The sequence below is a fragment of the Furipterus horrens genome, unplaced genomic scaffold, assembly GCF_987537825.1.
Source record: "Furipterus horrens unplaced genomic scaffold, mFurHor1.1.pri manual_scaffold_13, whole genome shotgun sequence".
Classification (NCBI taxonomy): Eukaryota; Metazoa; Chordata; class Mammalia; order Chiroptera; family Furipteridae; genus Furipterus; species Furipterus horrens.
In genome coordinates this window covers 46,616,000-46,629,474 of record NW_028327183.1, presented here as the reverse complement: position 1 = coordinate 46,629,474, position 13,475 = coordinate 46,616,000, and the positions used below count along the sequence as shown (strand labels likewise).

The following is a 13,475-nucleotide window of genomic DNA, read 5'->3' as shown; positions in this document are numbered from 1 at the left end:
GGGTTTCCCAAGAGCAAAAGTGACCAGTGCATTTCTCCTTCCATCTTCCCTTTGAATCACTGTCCGTCACCCTCTCGTTGGAGAAAATCCTAACTTTTCTTTTTGGCTTTACCTTCCATAAATTTAATTTACTGCCTCCCTCCTCCAGGAAGCCCTCTCTGTGCCCCAGGCTGGGTCAGAGGCCCGTTTGGGTTCCCTCAGACCCTGGCATCTCCTGCCTGAGCCCTGTCCACTCTGGGTCATCACTGTCCAGGGACAGATTCATCTTCCTCATTGGAGTCAGAGCGCATGAGGGCAGGGCCAGATCTATTATTCGTCACTACTGTGTCACGAACTCTGCCCATACAGGGCTAGGCACAGTTCAATTGAATTTTTAAGGGGTCATGGTGGAGAATGACAGTTGACCAGTGACACACCGACCTTGCTGTTTTCCTATTTTCTTATATTCTTATGAAGAGTAACAGCCTTATTTACACATAATTTGCATACACCAGACCAAGGGGGTAGGGGCTGTGGGAGGAGATTTGGCAGGTGATGGGCGGCAGGGGGCAGGAGGAGGCTCTGCTGAATTTGAGGTTCATTGCGTGGGTGGCAGCATCTTCAGCTGCACCTGGTCCTCCTGGGCGGACGGAGCTGCCACCCAGCCGGCTGCCATGGCCTTGGCCACGCTGCTTCTCTTGGAAGTGAGTGGGGTCTCCAGGGTGATCGAAGCGTTGGCCATCTCCTGGGGCTTGTCACTGGCCAGGAAGTGGAGCAGATTGTGCAGGGCCTTGGCCACGTCACTGCGGGCGCCCTCGTTGACGAGGCAGTAGAGGATGGGGTCAGCCACACAGTTGAGACTGGTGAAGGCCAGCGAGCTGTGGTATGCGGAGAAGACACGCTCCTCAAAGCCGCAGTCCCAGGGGCGGCCCAGGTAGACGGCGCTGCGGGAAAGCAGGAGCACATGGTAGGGCGCAAAGCAGACCAGCACGATGGCAATGAGACTGAGGGCCAGCCGCTTGATCTTGACCTTCTCCTGGCGCTCAGTGGATACGCTGCTCCGCACGGCGCGCAGGATCCCACGGTAGGACAGCAGCATGAGGGCCCACGGAAACAGGAAGCCCACAAAGACCCGGTACAGATTCATCCAGGCCACCCAGCTCTCCATGGGGAACTTCTCGAAGCAGAACGTATGGTTGTAGCGGTCGCGGAAGAGCTCATCATGGAACAGGGGCACCGAGTTGGCGCCCAGCTCTGTGGCCCAGACCACGGAGCTCACGGCCACGGCCGTCTTGACCCGGCGCAGGCGGGTGAACCGTAGCGGGTGGGCCACGGCCAGGTAGCGATCCACAGAGATGCAGCAGAGGAAGGCGATGCTGATGTAGATGTTGGTATAGAAGATGAACCCGAAGAGCTTGCAGGAGCCAGGGCCGTGGATCCAGTTGTCGTGGTGCAGGAAGTAGTCGACCCACAGCGGCAGCGTGCAGATGTACAGCAGGTCGGCGATGCTGAGGTTCATCAGGTACACGCCTAGCTCGTTGCGCTGTCGCACCTGGCGGTAGGCGGCCCACAGAGCCAGGCAGTTGGTGGGCAGCCCCACGCCGATGACGAAGATGTAGAGGGAAGGCGGGAAGAGGTGGTCCATGCGTGAGTCCACGTGACAGCCCTCCCATGTGCGGTTGCCCATTCTCAGCACTGGGGCTTTCAGGTGCTTCCCATGGCCCACGGGGGCTGTGGGGCCACAGGGGGCGGGAGGCCATCCGGCCCCCTCAGCCCCCTCCTTGGAGGTTTAGGGAACCATGGTGGAAGGCAGCCCTTGGGGAAGAGAAGATGAGGTTGACCGTGATTCGTGGGCCAGGCTGGACAGGAAGGGGTGGAGCTTGAGAGGGAAAAGTTGGAGGAAAGATAGAATTAGCGAGGGAGGGAGGTTTGGAGAATGGCCAGATGAACAAAGAGCTTTGTCAAGGAGGTGTTTATAGACTCAGCCAGAACGTAAATGAGGGAGTAATGGGGTCACACAAAAACTGGCTGAGAGGAGTGTTTACGGAGGAGATGAAGGCCTGCGTGGGCAGTGGTGAGAGGGAGATGAAGGGAGTAAGTGTGGCTCTCTGAAGTAATGGGTGGAATGTACTAGAAGACACAGGAAATGTTCAGGATAGTGTTGGGGCAGGACAGGCTACTGTTAAGTGCTCAAAAGACCCGGCATTGTAGGTGTGGCTGCTAGTATGTCCTGGGACCCCAGTAAGAAATGAGGAAATACGTAAAGCAACCGCTGAAGAGAAGATGATGGAAAAGGAAGTGCCTGGGCAGGGGGAGGGGAGTCAGGGAAGAAGGGCTCAGTCTCAGAATGTGGGAACGGTTTTTAAGAAACAGGAAGGAGGTGAGTAAGGGCTAGGTCAGAGGAAGACAATAGATGGAGGGGACAATTGGAAGGGGGCAGGGGAGGGCTCAGGCTTGGTCCTGCTGGGGGCTGAACAGTTGAGATGAGGTGGCCCCACCTCACCGTTCAGAGCTGACTTTGCAGTTCCTGTTGGGAGAGAGGACTTCCGTGAGGGGGGCCAGGGGGTCGTGGCCTGCCCCCTTCTTCCAACCTCCTCGCCCTGATTCCTATAGGCTGCAGAGGGTGCACACCCAGATAATGCCTAATTGAGCCCCATTCTAGACAACAGATCTCTGAAAACACAGACTTGAAATGCCAGATATATTTTTCCCTAATAGATGTTAAAATAAGGACCCAACTTAGATTTCAGAACTTTCTTCCAGAAACCACATAAAACTGGCACAAGAATTGTATCATGCTTTGGGAAATGCTGGGCTAGGTTAATGCTGTCTTTTCCCCGGGTAAGGAGGAGGTGCCCAGAGAGGCTGAGTCACTCCCCTCAAGGACGCACAGCAAGGCAGTGGCAGAACAAGAACCAGAACTGGAACCAGAAACTGGAACCAGGGCATCCCATTCTTGATAATGATGATGGTAGTGGGAATAACAGCTAAAGTCCTACTACATAACAAACCCTGTTCTATTAATTCATTGAAAGGTCAATAACCCCATGAGGAATGTACTGTTTATTCCCTCTATTTGACCAACTGAGGCACAGAGCGGTTCAGAGACCTGTCCAAGGTCCTGATGATGGGTGAGAGGAAATCTTGGCTCTCGCCCCTTTGCTCCAGCCTGTGCTTCAGTTTCCACTCAAAAAAACAACTGGGCAGAGAGAGGCCCTGGGCTGACAACAGGGCTGGGAACCATAGCTGCAATGGCCTGGGGAGAAGGGATGAGAGCAGGAGCCTCTGGATTTGATCAAGATCAGGGAGCAAGGCCAGTGCTTGCAGTCCCCTTCCTCAGGGACCACACCCTTCATTCCCTCCCTTCTGACTTTTCTCCAGTATGAACCTTGGGCCCATCACCTCCTTGGTCCTGGGAAGACCTGCAAGCACAGGCCAAAGGACAGTCATTAACCAAACCCCTCACCACGGTCAGCCTCAGAGAGGAGGGGAGCAAGCTGAAGCAGCTCCATCCAGGGGTTTGCACAGGTTTGGTTTTATGGGCTTTAAAAGCATAATAAGATCTTAACTGGAAACCCCAACTAAGACAATGAAAAGGTAGAGCTGATAAAATGGATAAAATAAGGTGGCAGAGGCCCTGGCTGGGTGGCTCAGTTGGTTGGAGCATCGTCTGGTACACCAGAAGGATTCGGGTTCGATCCTCAATCAGGGAACATACCTATGTTATGGGTTCGATCCCTGGTCAGGGCACATACAGAAGGCAACCTATCGATGTTCCTCTCTCCCTTCCATGTTTCTCTCTGTCTCTCCCTTCTTCTCTCTCTAAAAATCAATAAAAATATCCTAAAATGAGGATTAAAAAAAATAAAGGAAAGAAGGTGGCAGGTGCGGGGGAGCACCTCTAAAGAATCTCCAGGACACACTTTGAAAACCACTAGTTGAGCCAGTTGGACAGATAGGTAAACTGAGGCCCAGAGAGACGGGATGAGCCCAAAATCACACAGCAGATCCTTGGAAACCTCCCAGGTGCCTGAGCGTCCTTCCATGGAAACCCCTCTGGCTCCACCTCCCTCCACAATAAATCCTAAACCCATGCCTGTCTCTGAAACCCTTGCCACTGCCTGCTCTGTGCCCCCAAGGCGACTCACTTGCTGGGACCCTGACAGTAGCCTCCTCACTACTCTCCTGGCCGCCATTGACGTCCTCCGCCTCACTCACCACATGGCAGCCAGAAAGTTCTTTCCAACATGGTTACCTCTCTGCGTGAAACCTGCTGATGGTTTCCCAAGGGACCTGAGGTAAAATCCCAACTCCTTGCCCCAGGTGACAAGGCGCTGCCTGACTTGCTTGCTGGTGACCTTCTTCCCAGCCTCACAATGTGTGCTGTTACTGTCTGCCTGGACGGCTCTTTCTTCAGACCCTTTTAGTACCAGCTTCCTTGCCCTGGCCAGTGTGACTCAGTTGGTTGGAGCATCGTCCGGTAAACTGAAAGGTCATGGTTCGGTTCTGATCAGGGCACATGTCTGGGTTGCTGGTTCAATCGTGGGTCAGGTGCATATATGAGCATATGAGGCAACCGAATGGAATTGAAGTTTCTCTTTCTCTTGCTCCCTCCTTTCTCCTCTCTCTAAAATCAACGGGCATGTCCTCGGGAGAGAATTAGAAGAAGAAGAAGAAGAAGAAAAGGAGAAGGAGAAGGAGAAGGAGAAGGAGAAGAAGAAGAAGAAGAAGAAGAAGAAGAAGAAGAAGAAGAAGAAGAAGAAAGAAGAAGACGCTTCCTCACCTCCTTCACTTCCTGAGGGAAGCCCTGTCTAGCAGAGTCCCACCCACCCCCACTCCCCCAGGTCTACAGTGGAAGTTCCAGTAGGGCAGGGGCCTTGCACTGGCTCTGTAGTATCCCCAGCATACAGTAGGTGCTCGATAAATGCCTGAAGGAACACACATTGGTCAACGCATCCCCCAACGGAGGCTCCCTCTCCCCGTTAGGTGGTACCACCCCCCACTTCAGGTTCAATCATGTCCCTGGGGGTCCCAGAGAAAGAGGTGGAAGTGGTGAAAAAGGCGGGATCTGTTCGCTACAGAATTGACTTTGAAAGGCCAGGACTGAGTTGTGCTAGGTAAGCCCTACTCTCTGCGGGATCCGCAGCCACCAAGCGCCTGCCCCCACCCCGGACGCACAGACAGAGGCTTCTGTGGGGATGGGGTGGAGGGGGCTTGCTCCTGACGGCAATAGTGCAATCCAGTCCCTCCCTTCAAATCAGAACATGCCCCCCCACCAAGTCACCCAAGACACCTCTCCCCAGACTCTCCTCCCCTCTCTCTGCCCTCTGTCTCTCCTTCCTTTTGTAACATTGAAGGAATTACTTTTTTTTTTTTTCAGGAGCTTCAGTTACCCCTTCTTATAAAGGGAGGGGGCACAACTTTTATACTAATCACATCACACATAGAAAAAATCCTTGTGGATATCATCTATACATTATTGAACAATAATCGGTATTCCACAGGCCCTGGAGAGCTGAGACTGGAAGCCAGTCTGTAGTGGGAGGTGGCCCCTAGAGCTGGGATCTCCCTTTGTCCCACCCTCTGGAGACCACCTGGGTTCACCTGAGGCTGAAGTGGACACACAGGCGGGAGACTAATTTCTGGAGGCCAGAGGAAATATACTTCCCATTGCTAATTTCCTCAAGGGGGAACCGGTTGGCCGCTCAGCCCTTCCTCCTCCCACCCACTCCTCCTCGGCCCACCTGCTTCTAGGGAGTGCCAGGCATGGGCGAGGAGCACCGAGACAACCCCTCTTCTTCCCCCACCTCGACAGATCCGCCCACCCTCAAGGCCCCCAAAGACAGCACAGACGTCAGACCGTTAGAATTCCACAGTGAACAGGTCTGTATGTGACAACAGCGGGAGTGGGGGGTGATACAAGGTTATTTCTAACCCCTCCCTGGCACAGACGGGGAAACTGAGGCTCAGAGGGGCAAGACAGTTCTCTAAGTCAAATGATGTGGCAAGACTGAGCAGATTTGTGCTTAAAAGAAAACAATAAAGATTTTATTTTTTTAATTTTTAGAGAGAGGGGAAGGGAGAAAGAGAAGGAGAGAAACATCACTGTGAGAAACACTAACTGGCTGCCTCTTGCACGTGCCCCCAACTGGAACCAAACCCGCTCTGACCAGGGCACATGCCCTGACCAGGAATTGAACCGGTGACCTTTTGCTTTGCAGAACCATTCCCAACCAATTGAGCCACACTGGTCAGGGCCTGGGCAGGTTTGTTCTTAACTGAAGAGCTTCCTTTTTTCCTGAATGTTTCTCTCCGCACTCCCTGCACTCCTCTCATTTTCCTCAAGTCTTTCTGGGATCTCAGACCCTCTTGAGAATCTGCTGAAAGATACATGAACTTTCTCACCATAAAAGCAAGCATCTTGCGTATCCCTCCGCCACCTGACTCACTCGCCAAGTCCCTCCCACCCTGTACCCCTCTTTGGTTGGGATCTAAGTTGTCTCCCTTACACAGGTTTTGTTGGGGGTTCAGTCCCCAAATCTCACAGACCCCACAAGAAGCTCCACCTGAGTCAGAGGCCTCCCTATTTGGTCCCTGCTGGCCTTTCCCCAGAGAGGGAAGAAGAGAGACAAGGCCAAGTGTGGAGGGATAGTCAAGGGCCAACCAAGATGATTGGTCAGACCTCAGCCCCCACTTTATTCCTCAGCTGCTCAGACCATATAAGTCCCTAGGTCTGCCAGCCACCCCTAAATCCAGCAAGGATAAAGCACTGGGGTGGGGTTGAGAGGATGAGAGGGAGAGGTGATGGAGACCCCCACACTCCCACCACCCTCTGCTCACCAGATTCGTCCCTAGAAGTCCCAGGTCACCTCTTCCCGCTTCCCTCCTCTGTGGGCTCTGGCTCCCCCCTCCTCTGGCTCCCGGCTCCTCTGGCAGCCCCAGGGGACTGGCCAGTCTGCTCATTAGGGGACCAAATGTGATCACCAAGCCTCGCTTTCCACCTGGTGCCCTGGTGGCAGGCGGAAGCCAGTGGACAGTCAGGTCACGCTGACCGCCTTGCTGGATCTCAGTTTCCCCTTTTCTATTAAATGGGTCCCATCTTCCCCAAAGCCCACACTGCTAGGAAGGGACACCAGGGTCCTGGGACTCTATCGCTCTGATGTTCTAAATTCCAGTGTTCCCAAGTCCTCAGGTTCTATTGTTAGTCCAGCTCACAGTTTAACGTTCTATTATTGTAACAGCATTCTAGAGCTTTACCTCTTTTCCATTCTGTTATTATTATCGCCACGGCTTTCCACGCCCTTACCCAATACTCCAGGAGGCTCGCATTCCAAGATTCGAAAGTTCTATTGTTAGAACACTATGATTTTTTTAAACATTCTATGACTTTCATAATCTATTATTAAACTCTCACTGATTATTATCTTTGCCAAGCAAAAACACGAATGCATATTTCCCTTTTTTTTTTTTTGGCAGAAATGGGAACATACTCTATGTACGGTGAGCCCCACTTCCTTTTCCCCCTTATCTATTTCATTTTTTAACATGCCAGCAGCCTGAGGTTCTTAGATTACGCAGAATGCAAGATTCTAAGATACTAAGAATCACAGGGGGCGTGGGGGAGCGCTCTAAGGGGTTGGGGGAGATTAGTCACCACCCCCACCCAGTCCCTAAATTCTCACCACCTGGGGAGAGGGAGGTACTAGGAGCCCAGGCTGCCTTCCTACCTCTTGCCCAGAGTGCCTGGCCCATCCCTCCGCACAGGCTCACACCAGCTGAGTTATTATTTGTCTAGACACAAACCAAATTATAGGCCCTGTCCCAGGGGAGCAGTGGGCTTCATGGGGAGGGTCAGGAGATAGAACCAGGCGGGAGTTAATCCCTGCCCCCACCCCCACTTTTCCTCCTCTCTCCCCTTCTTCTCTGAAATTCCTCACCTTCCACCCAAAGCAACTCTTGCCTCCTCTCCCAGGCCACCAGCACAGTTTTAGAAATATTTTCTCTTCTCTGCTTCTAAAACACTCCCTTCTGGGTTCCAGCCATTTATATTCGCCCTGGCCTTCTTCCCCACTCCCTGTGAAGACCTCCTACTCCAAATGAATCCGACTTAATGGCAGCAAAAGAAGCCATCAGGTCTCTGGATTTGGGCTTCCATGGAACTAGAGCCCCAACCCCCAGCCTGGCACTGACCCACTGTGGGGACTTCTGCTCTTGGGCCTTAGTTTCCCCATCTGTAAAGTGGGTGCTTGGCCTAGATGTCTCTGAAAGTCCTTTAGAGCCCACAGCTGTGAGCGCTGGAAACTGCCAAGATTCCAGCAGGAATCTTCTTGGATTGAAGGATTCAAATAGCTTGATGACCTTCAACTTGAAGGTTGAAGCGTTCCCAGTGCTTCCTTCCAATCAGTCCCATATTCTGGGTCCTGCCATTCAAAGACCTCACATTCAAAGCTTCTTGATTATATGATTCCCGGAGTTTGGGAGTCCTCATCGGTGTCTATCATCTCATCCTAATGGGATCCACCCTCAGAAAGGAAAACCTCACCATTCTCACCCCAAATCTGAATTAGAGTTCATCCACAGAGACAGAGCTGGTGGGGGGCCCTCTTGGTGGGCTCAGGAGGGATGAGGCTGATGGTGTACCCTGGGGGGGGGAGTGGGGCCCCCATCCTCTCCCTCTGTGCCTCCAAGTAAAACCCCCAGCCCACACCCTGCCCGAGTGCACAGACACATCCCCAAACCGATGCCTCCCAGAAACTCAAGGGCTGCCCCTCAGCCTGCGTTGGAGGTGGGGGGCCTGTGTGCCCAGTTCAAGGCGGGGGGCATGAGGTAGAGGCAGGAGGGAGTTAATAGTGACCCAGCCAAATCCTGGAAGGGAGGAAGTGTGAAAGGAAGTCCAGCCCCCAGCCAGGAATTCCTGAAATTGGAGGGTGGGGTGGGTGGGACCTCAGGAGCAGTGGGGTGACTGTGTGAGAAGGGCGCTGGGTCACCGTGTCACCCAGAGCTTACCTGCCTCTGGTAGTAACCTGACTGCCCCCTGGCCCCTTCCCAAGCAGCTCTTCAGCCCAGGGGAAAGCTCTGGGGATGGACGAGGGCTTGGAATGAGAGGAGGACGGGGTGGGAGACAGAGAAACAGGGAGAGGAGAGACGGGAAGGGTGAGGGCAAAGAGCTGTACGGAGACAGAAAGACGTGGAGGTGGAGGCAGAGAGATCTGCACAGATGGAGAGTTGATCAAAAGACTGGGGGATAGAGGCAGAGACAGAGCGAAAGAGACAGAGATGGACGGAGAGAGACGGGTAGAGCTACAGAAATAGACACAGAGACAGACAGGGATGTAGCGGGAGAGAGACACCCAGAGGGAGCGGGCCCGCGGATACAGCGACCTCAGAGACAGGCGGAGAGATGGATGGAGAGAGACCAGAGACAAAATCAGCCTTGGAGACGTCAGAAGAACCGGCCCCAGAGAGGGGCGGGGACCAGACGGCGCGGGAGACGGAGGCGGCCGACTTAGGGACGCAAAGCCCCCAAGGGGCGCGGGGACCAGCGCCCCGCGGAGGCCGGACGACGGGCGCGGACTGGGGAGGGATCAGTACCTACCTGCGCGCGGGGCCTGGACGGGGCGGGCAGCGGCGCTCCCGGCTGCTGCGAGGTCTGTGCTCGACGGTGGCCCCGGGACGCAGCGGCGACTCCTCGGCGGAGGCTCCGCCCCGGCCGGCCAGGCCCGCCCCCGTTAACCCTTCCTTTGTCGCTCCCCCGTAACCCCTTTAAGCCTTCACCCCACTAAAGTCTTCTAGGGCTGGGGAAATCTCACCTGCTGCTGGGACGCCCCCCCCCCCACTAGTCCTTCACAATCCGCAGTCTGGATGCCCCCATCTCATTAACCCCTTCGCTTACTCTCCCTCCAACCCTATACCTCCGATTTGATCAAGCGCCCAGCTACCGGAGGAACTCCTCCTTTGACTCTCTTTGAAATGGGCCATTCCCTCCCTTCCAAGACCCCAAACCTAAGTCATTAACTTCCTGGTCATTGCGTGCCCCACAAGGGAGGCAAGGTAGTCTTCTGTTAAGTCCCCATTCCCAGGGTCAGGGCCACCCCTGGAAGGACTTTTGAGGCTTGCGGCCCCAGCCCTGTCTCTTGGCCAGACCTTGGGCTGGTGACCTCTCTGTGCCTCAGTTTCCTCTTCTGTCAATATGGTCACAGCATAGTCCCTTTGTTATGGGGATGCCATTTTGAGGTGTCAGTACTATCAGCTTTGTAAAACATGCCCCCTGAGTTTCCAATTCCTCCTTGTTTTATTTACTTTTCCCCACAGAACTGGTCACCTTCTAATATTCTATGTATGTCACGTATTTTTTCCTAGTTATCTGCCTCCCCTTGAGGAGGAGCATCACTTGTCATTTTTTGTGGCTGGTTTGCTTACTGTTGTTTCTGTTGCCCAGAAGACCCCTGTGCACATGATAGGTACGCAGCGCACATTGCTTGCAGGGAATGAATACATGAATGGCAAGAGTTCCCAACGTATTGGCTTTTATTATCATCATCACGAATTAGTCATGAGAATTCATTCTTGGTCACAATACTTTGGACAGACCTCCTATGTAGTGCTCAGAAGTGGCAGCTATTAGGTTTGCAAAATCTTGTTTATTTATTTATTAAAAAAAAAAAAAAAAAGAATGCCCGGATCTTAAGTACAATGAGTTGTGACAAAAAGATACACCCATGTGATTAAGCATCCAGACCAGGACAGAGAACATTTCCATCACCTCAGACCACTGGGCTTTGCCCCTTTTCGGGCAAGTCTCACACTCTGCTTCATCCCCAGAGGCAATGCTGTGTCTTCCTTTTTTCATGGGAGATTAGTGGTGCCTATTTTAGAACTTCCTATAAATGAAGTGATACCGTTGTTTTTTTACAGTAGCTATTATGGTAATTAGCTGTGTGACCTTGGACAAGTGACTACACCTCTCTGAACTATATCACAGTCTTCTTCTCTGGGCCGTTGAGGAAAATAGAAAGTGAGAGAGTTAACTAAGGACCCAAGTGACCTGCAGCACACACAGGAATAAAGGCTTTTCCTTCTACATTCCCATGGGGAACAGCTGGGGACAGATCCAAGGAAGGAGTCACGAAGGCTTTAGCCACTTGCCACAAATAACCCCATAGACAACCTATCAACTTCAGGACAAGCCCCACGGAGCCCTCCTGTCAGCCCCTTGGCCATCACAAGCTCTTCCTAAAGAGAAACTCTGGGGCCTGCTGGTGGGCAAGGATTCCCCTTCTCTCCTGGGCTCACCCTAAGTTTATACTGAGATTCTGTCAGGGTCCTGAAAGGAAACAAGTGGCCACTCAGAGTTTAAGTGGCAGCACTTTAAAAAAAGGATGTTTTCGGGGGTGGGCAGGGTGAAGGACCCTGCAAAGTCTGGGGCGGCACCAGGTGACCACCCTCAGCAAAGGCCAAGCCATTGCCATCCTTTGGGAAGAAAGTGCAAATTTGGAGGGGAGCACCCAGGAGCTGTGGCTGTAGGTGCAGGAACGCAGCCACTGTCGGACCCCGGGGATGCAGGGAGGGTGGGACAAGAAACACTCCCGCCGCTCTCCTCTGACTCTCGCATTTCCTATCAGTGCCTCCGATGGGCAGAACCCAACCAAGAAGCCGAGGTCAAGGGAGCCCCGTGGGTGGAGATAGTCTCCCAGGGCCCTGCGCCAGAGGAGAGAAGCTGAGCGACGCTGTTGGTTGCGGGGTGGGGAGGGTCGGCACGTGGAGAATTACCAGCGGCACTATTCTCATAGAACTTTCTAGGCACATTTTTCCAAGCACGTTTGAGGCTGGGCACGAGGGGGCGACAGAGCGCTAAGGGACGCAATGACACTTCCCCCAGAACTTGGACTACTATTAGCGGGGTTCGCAAGTTTCTCCAGTATCGCCCTCCCTTAGGAGCAGATGGGTTCGGTAGGTTGTCGCCGTGAAACCCGGAGGCTCTGAGATTTCCATCCCGGTGATCATCTGTGGAGGTGAGGAAAGGAAACACAGATGTGCAAGGGTCTAGTGTTTATGTACTGTTCTGTCCAGGACAATTTTATGTTTGTTACCTTATATTTCCAATAGAGCAGTGGTTCTCAAAGTGTAGTCCCTGATTGGGGGGGGGGGGCGCGGTTTGGGGACCTGCATTATCGTTATAACAAGGCCTGCAGGTGATTCTAAAGCTCCTTCAAGTTTGAGAACTACTCAACTAGAGGATAGAAAAAAATCTGTGCCTCAAGTAGTTAAATAAAATAAAATAAAATGGCTCTGATTGGTGTGGCTCAGTGGGTTGGGTGTAGTCCTATGAACTGAAAGGTCACCAGTTTGGTTCTGGGGCAGGGCACATGCCTGGGTGTGGGCCAGGTCCCCAGGTCGGGGTGTGCGAGAGGCAACCACACATTGCTGTTTCTCCCTTCTCCCTCCCTTCCCCTCTCTCTAAAAAATTAAATATACTTTTTTAAAAAGATGTAATTAGATAGCATCACTATAAATTATCTAGGCTACCGAAGATAAGGAAATGAGGAACTCAATTCCTACATATATATATACACACACACACATATATATTCCCTATGGTGTGATAAGTCACGGTAATGATTACTGTGGGGGACTGGCTATGACTGGGAGGAGGCACAAGGGGGCTTGCGGGGAGCTGGGGATCTGGCTGCACGGATGGGTTGTGAACTCATTTATGATGAGTGCAGTTGTCTGCTGTATGTTAAACACCAGTAAAAAGTGAAAGGAAGCCCCAGCTGCTGTGGCTCAGTGGATTGAGCACCAGCCTGCAAACCAAAGGGTCGATAGTTCAATTCCCAGTCAGGCCACACACATGGGTTGTGGACCAGGTCCCGAGTTGGGGGCTTCCAAGAGGCAACCACACATGAATGTTTCTCTCCCTCTTTACCCCCCTCTAGTCCCCTCTTTCTAAAAATAAATAAAATCTTTAAAAAAAAATTAAAGTAAGACTTTTGCTCAAGGTTACAGATACTGACTCATAGGTGTCTTTTGTGTTATAGGCCCACTTCTCTGAAAACATTTCTTGTCCTATTTCAACCGTGTGAGATAGGTGGAGGCTTCCAGGTCTTTAAACAACTCCACGTCCCTGGTCAGTCATTGGCCCAGCAGTGGTACTTCACCCAAGTGGAGCCAATCACAGAGGACCAACCTGCAGGTCCAGTTGATTTATCTGTAATGGGCCAATCACAACCTTTCCCTGGGATTTTTGGCCCTGAGGCCCAAGGCTGGTTGATGTGAGCTTTACAGCTGCTGGCTGCTGGCTGCAACGCTGCGTGGAGAATGCTGGTCCCAGAACAAAATGCTGACTCATAAAAAAGAGGTCTGATGGGAGTATCCTGTTGGCCCTCAAATCCTTGGTTCAGTGGCCCTGAAGCCAAGAGGCACTCACTTGTTTGATTTGAGGGCCAACTGAGTTCTCTTTTGGCCTAAGTTAGAGCAAGCATGGTTTCTGTCACTTG

The 13,475-nt window shown here is 52.6% G+C and overlaps 1 protein-coding gene across 2 annotated transcripts; it reads right to left on the bottom strand.

The window, feature by feature from the left end:
• Nucleotides 1–425: 425 nt before the first annotated feature.
• On the bottom strand, nucleotides 426–9,634 carry GPR4 (G protein-coupled receptor 4). 2 transcript variants are annotated; one of them, XM_090259807.1, is made up of 3 exons: nucleotides 9,575–9,629; nucleotides 2,483–2,506; nucleotides 426–1,531 (listed from the first exon to the last, which is right to left on the bottom strand). In XM_090259807.1, the coding sequence occupies exon 3, from the start codon at nucleotides 1,496–1,498 to the stop codon at nucleotides 578–580; it is 921 nt and encodes a 306-aa protein (XP_090115933.1). In that variant the 5' UTR covers nucleotides 1,499–1,531; nucleotides 2,483–2,506; nucleotides 9,575–9,629; the 3' UTR covers nucleotides 426–577. The 2 variants fall into 2 exon arrangements, with proteins under 2 accessions (XP_090115933.1, XP_090115932.1); XM_090259806.1 differs by lacking the exon at nucleotides 2,483–2,506 and having other exon boundaries at nucleotides 426–1,794; nucleotides 9,575–9,634.
• Nucleotides 9,635–13,475: the final 3,841 nt, after the last annotated feature.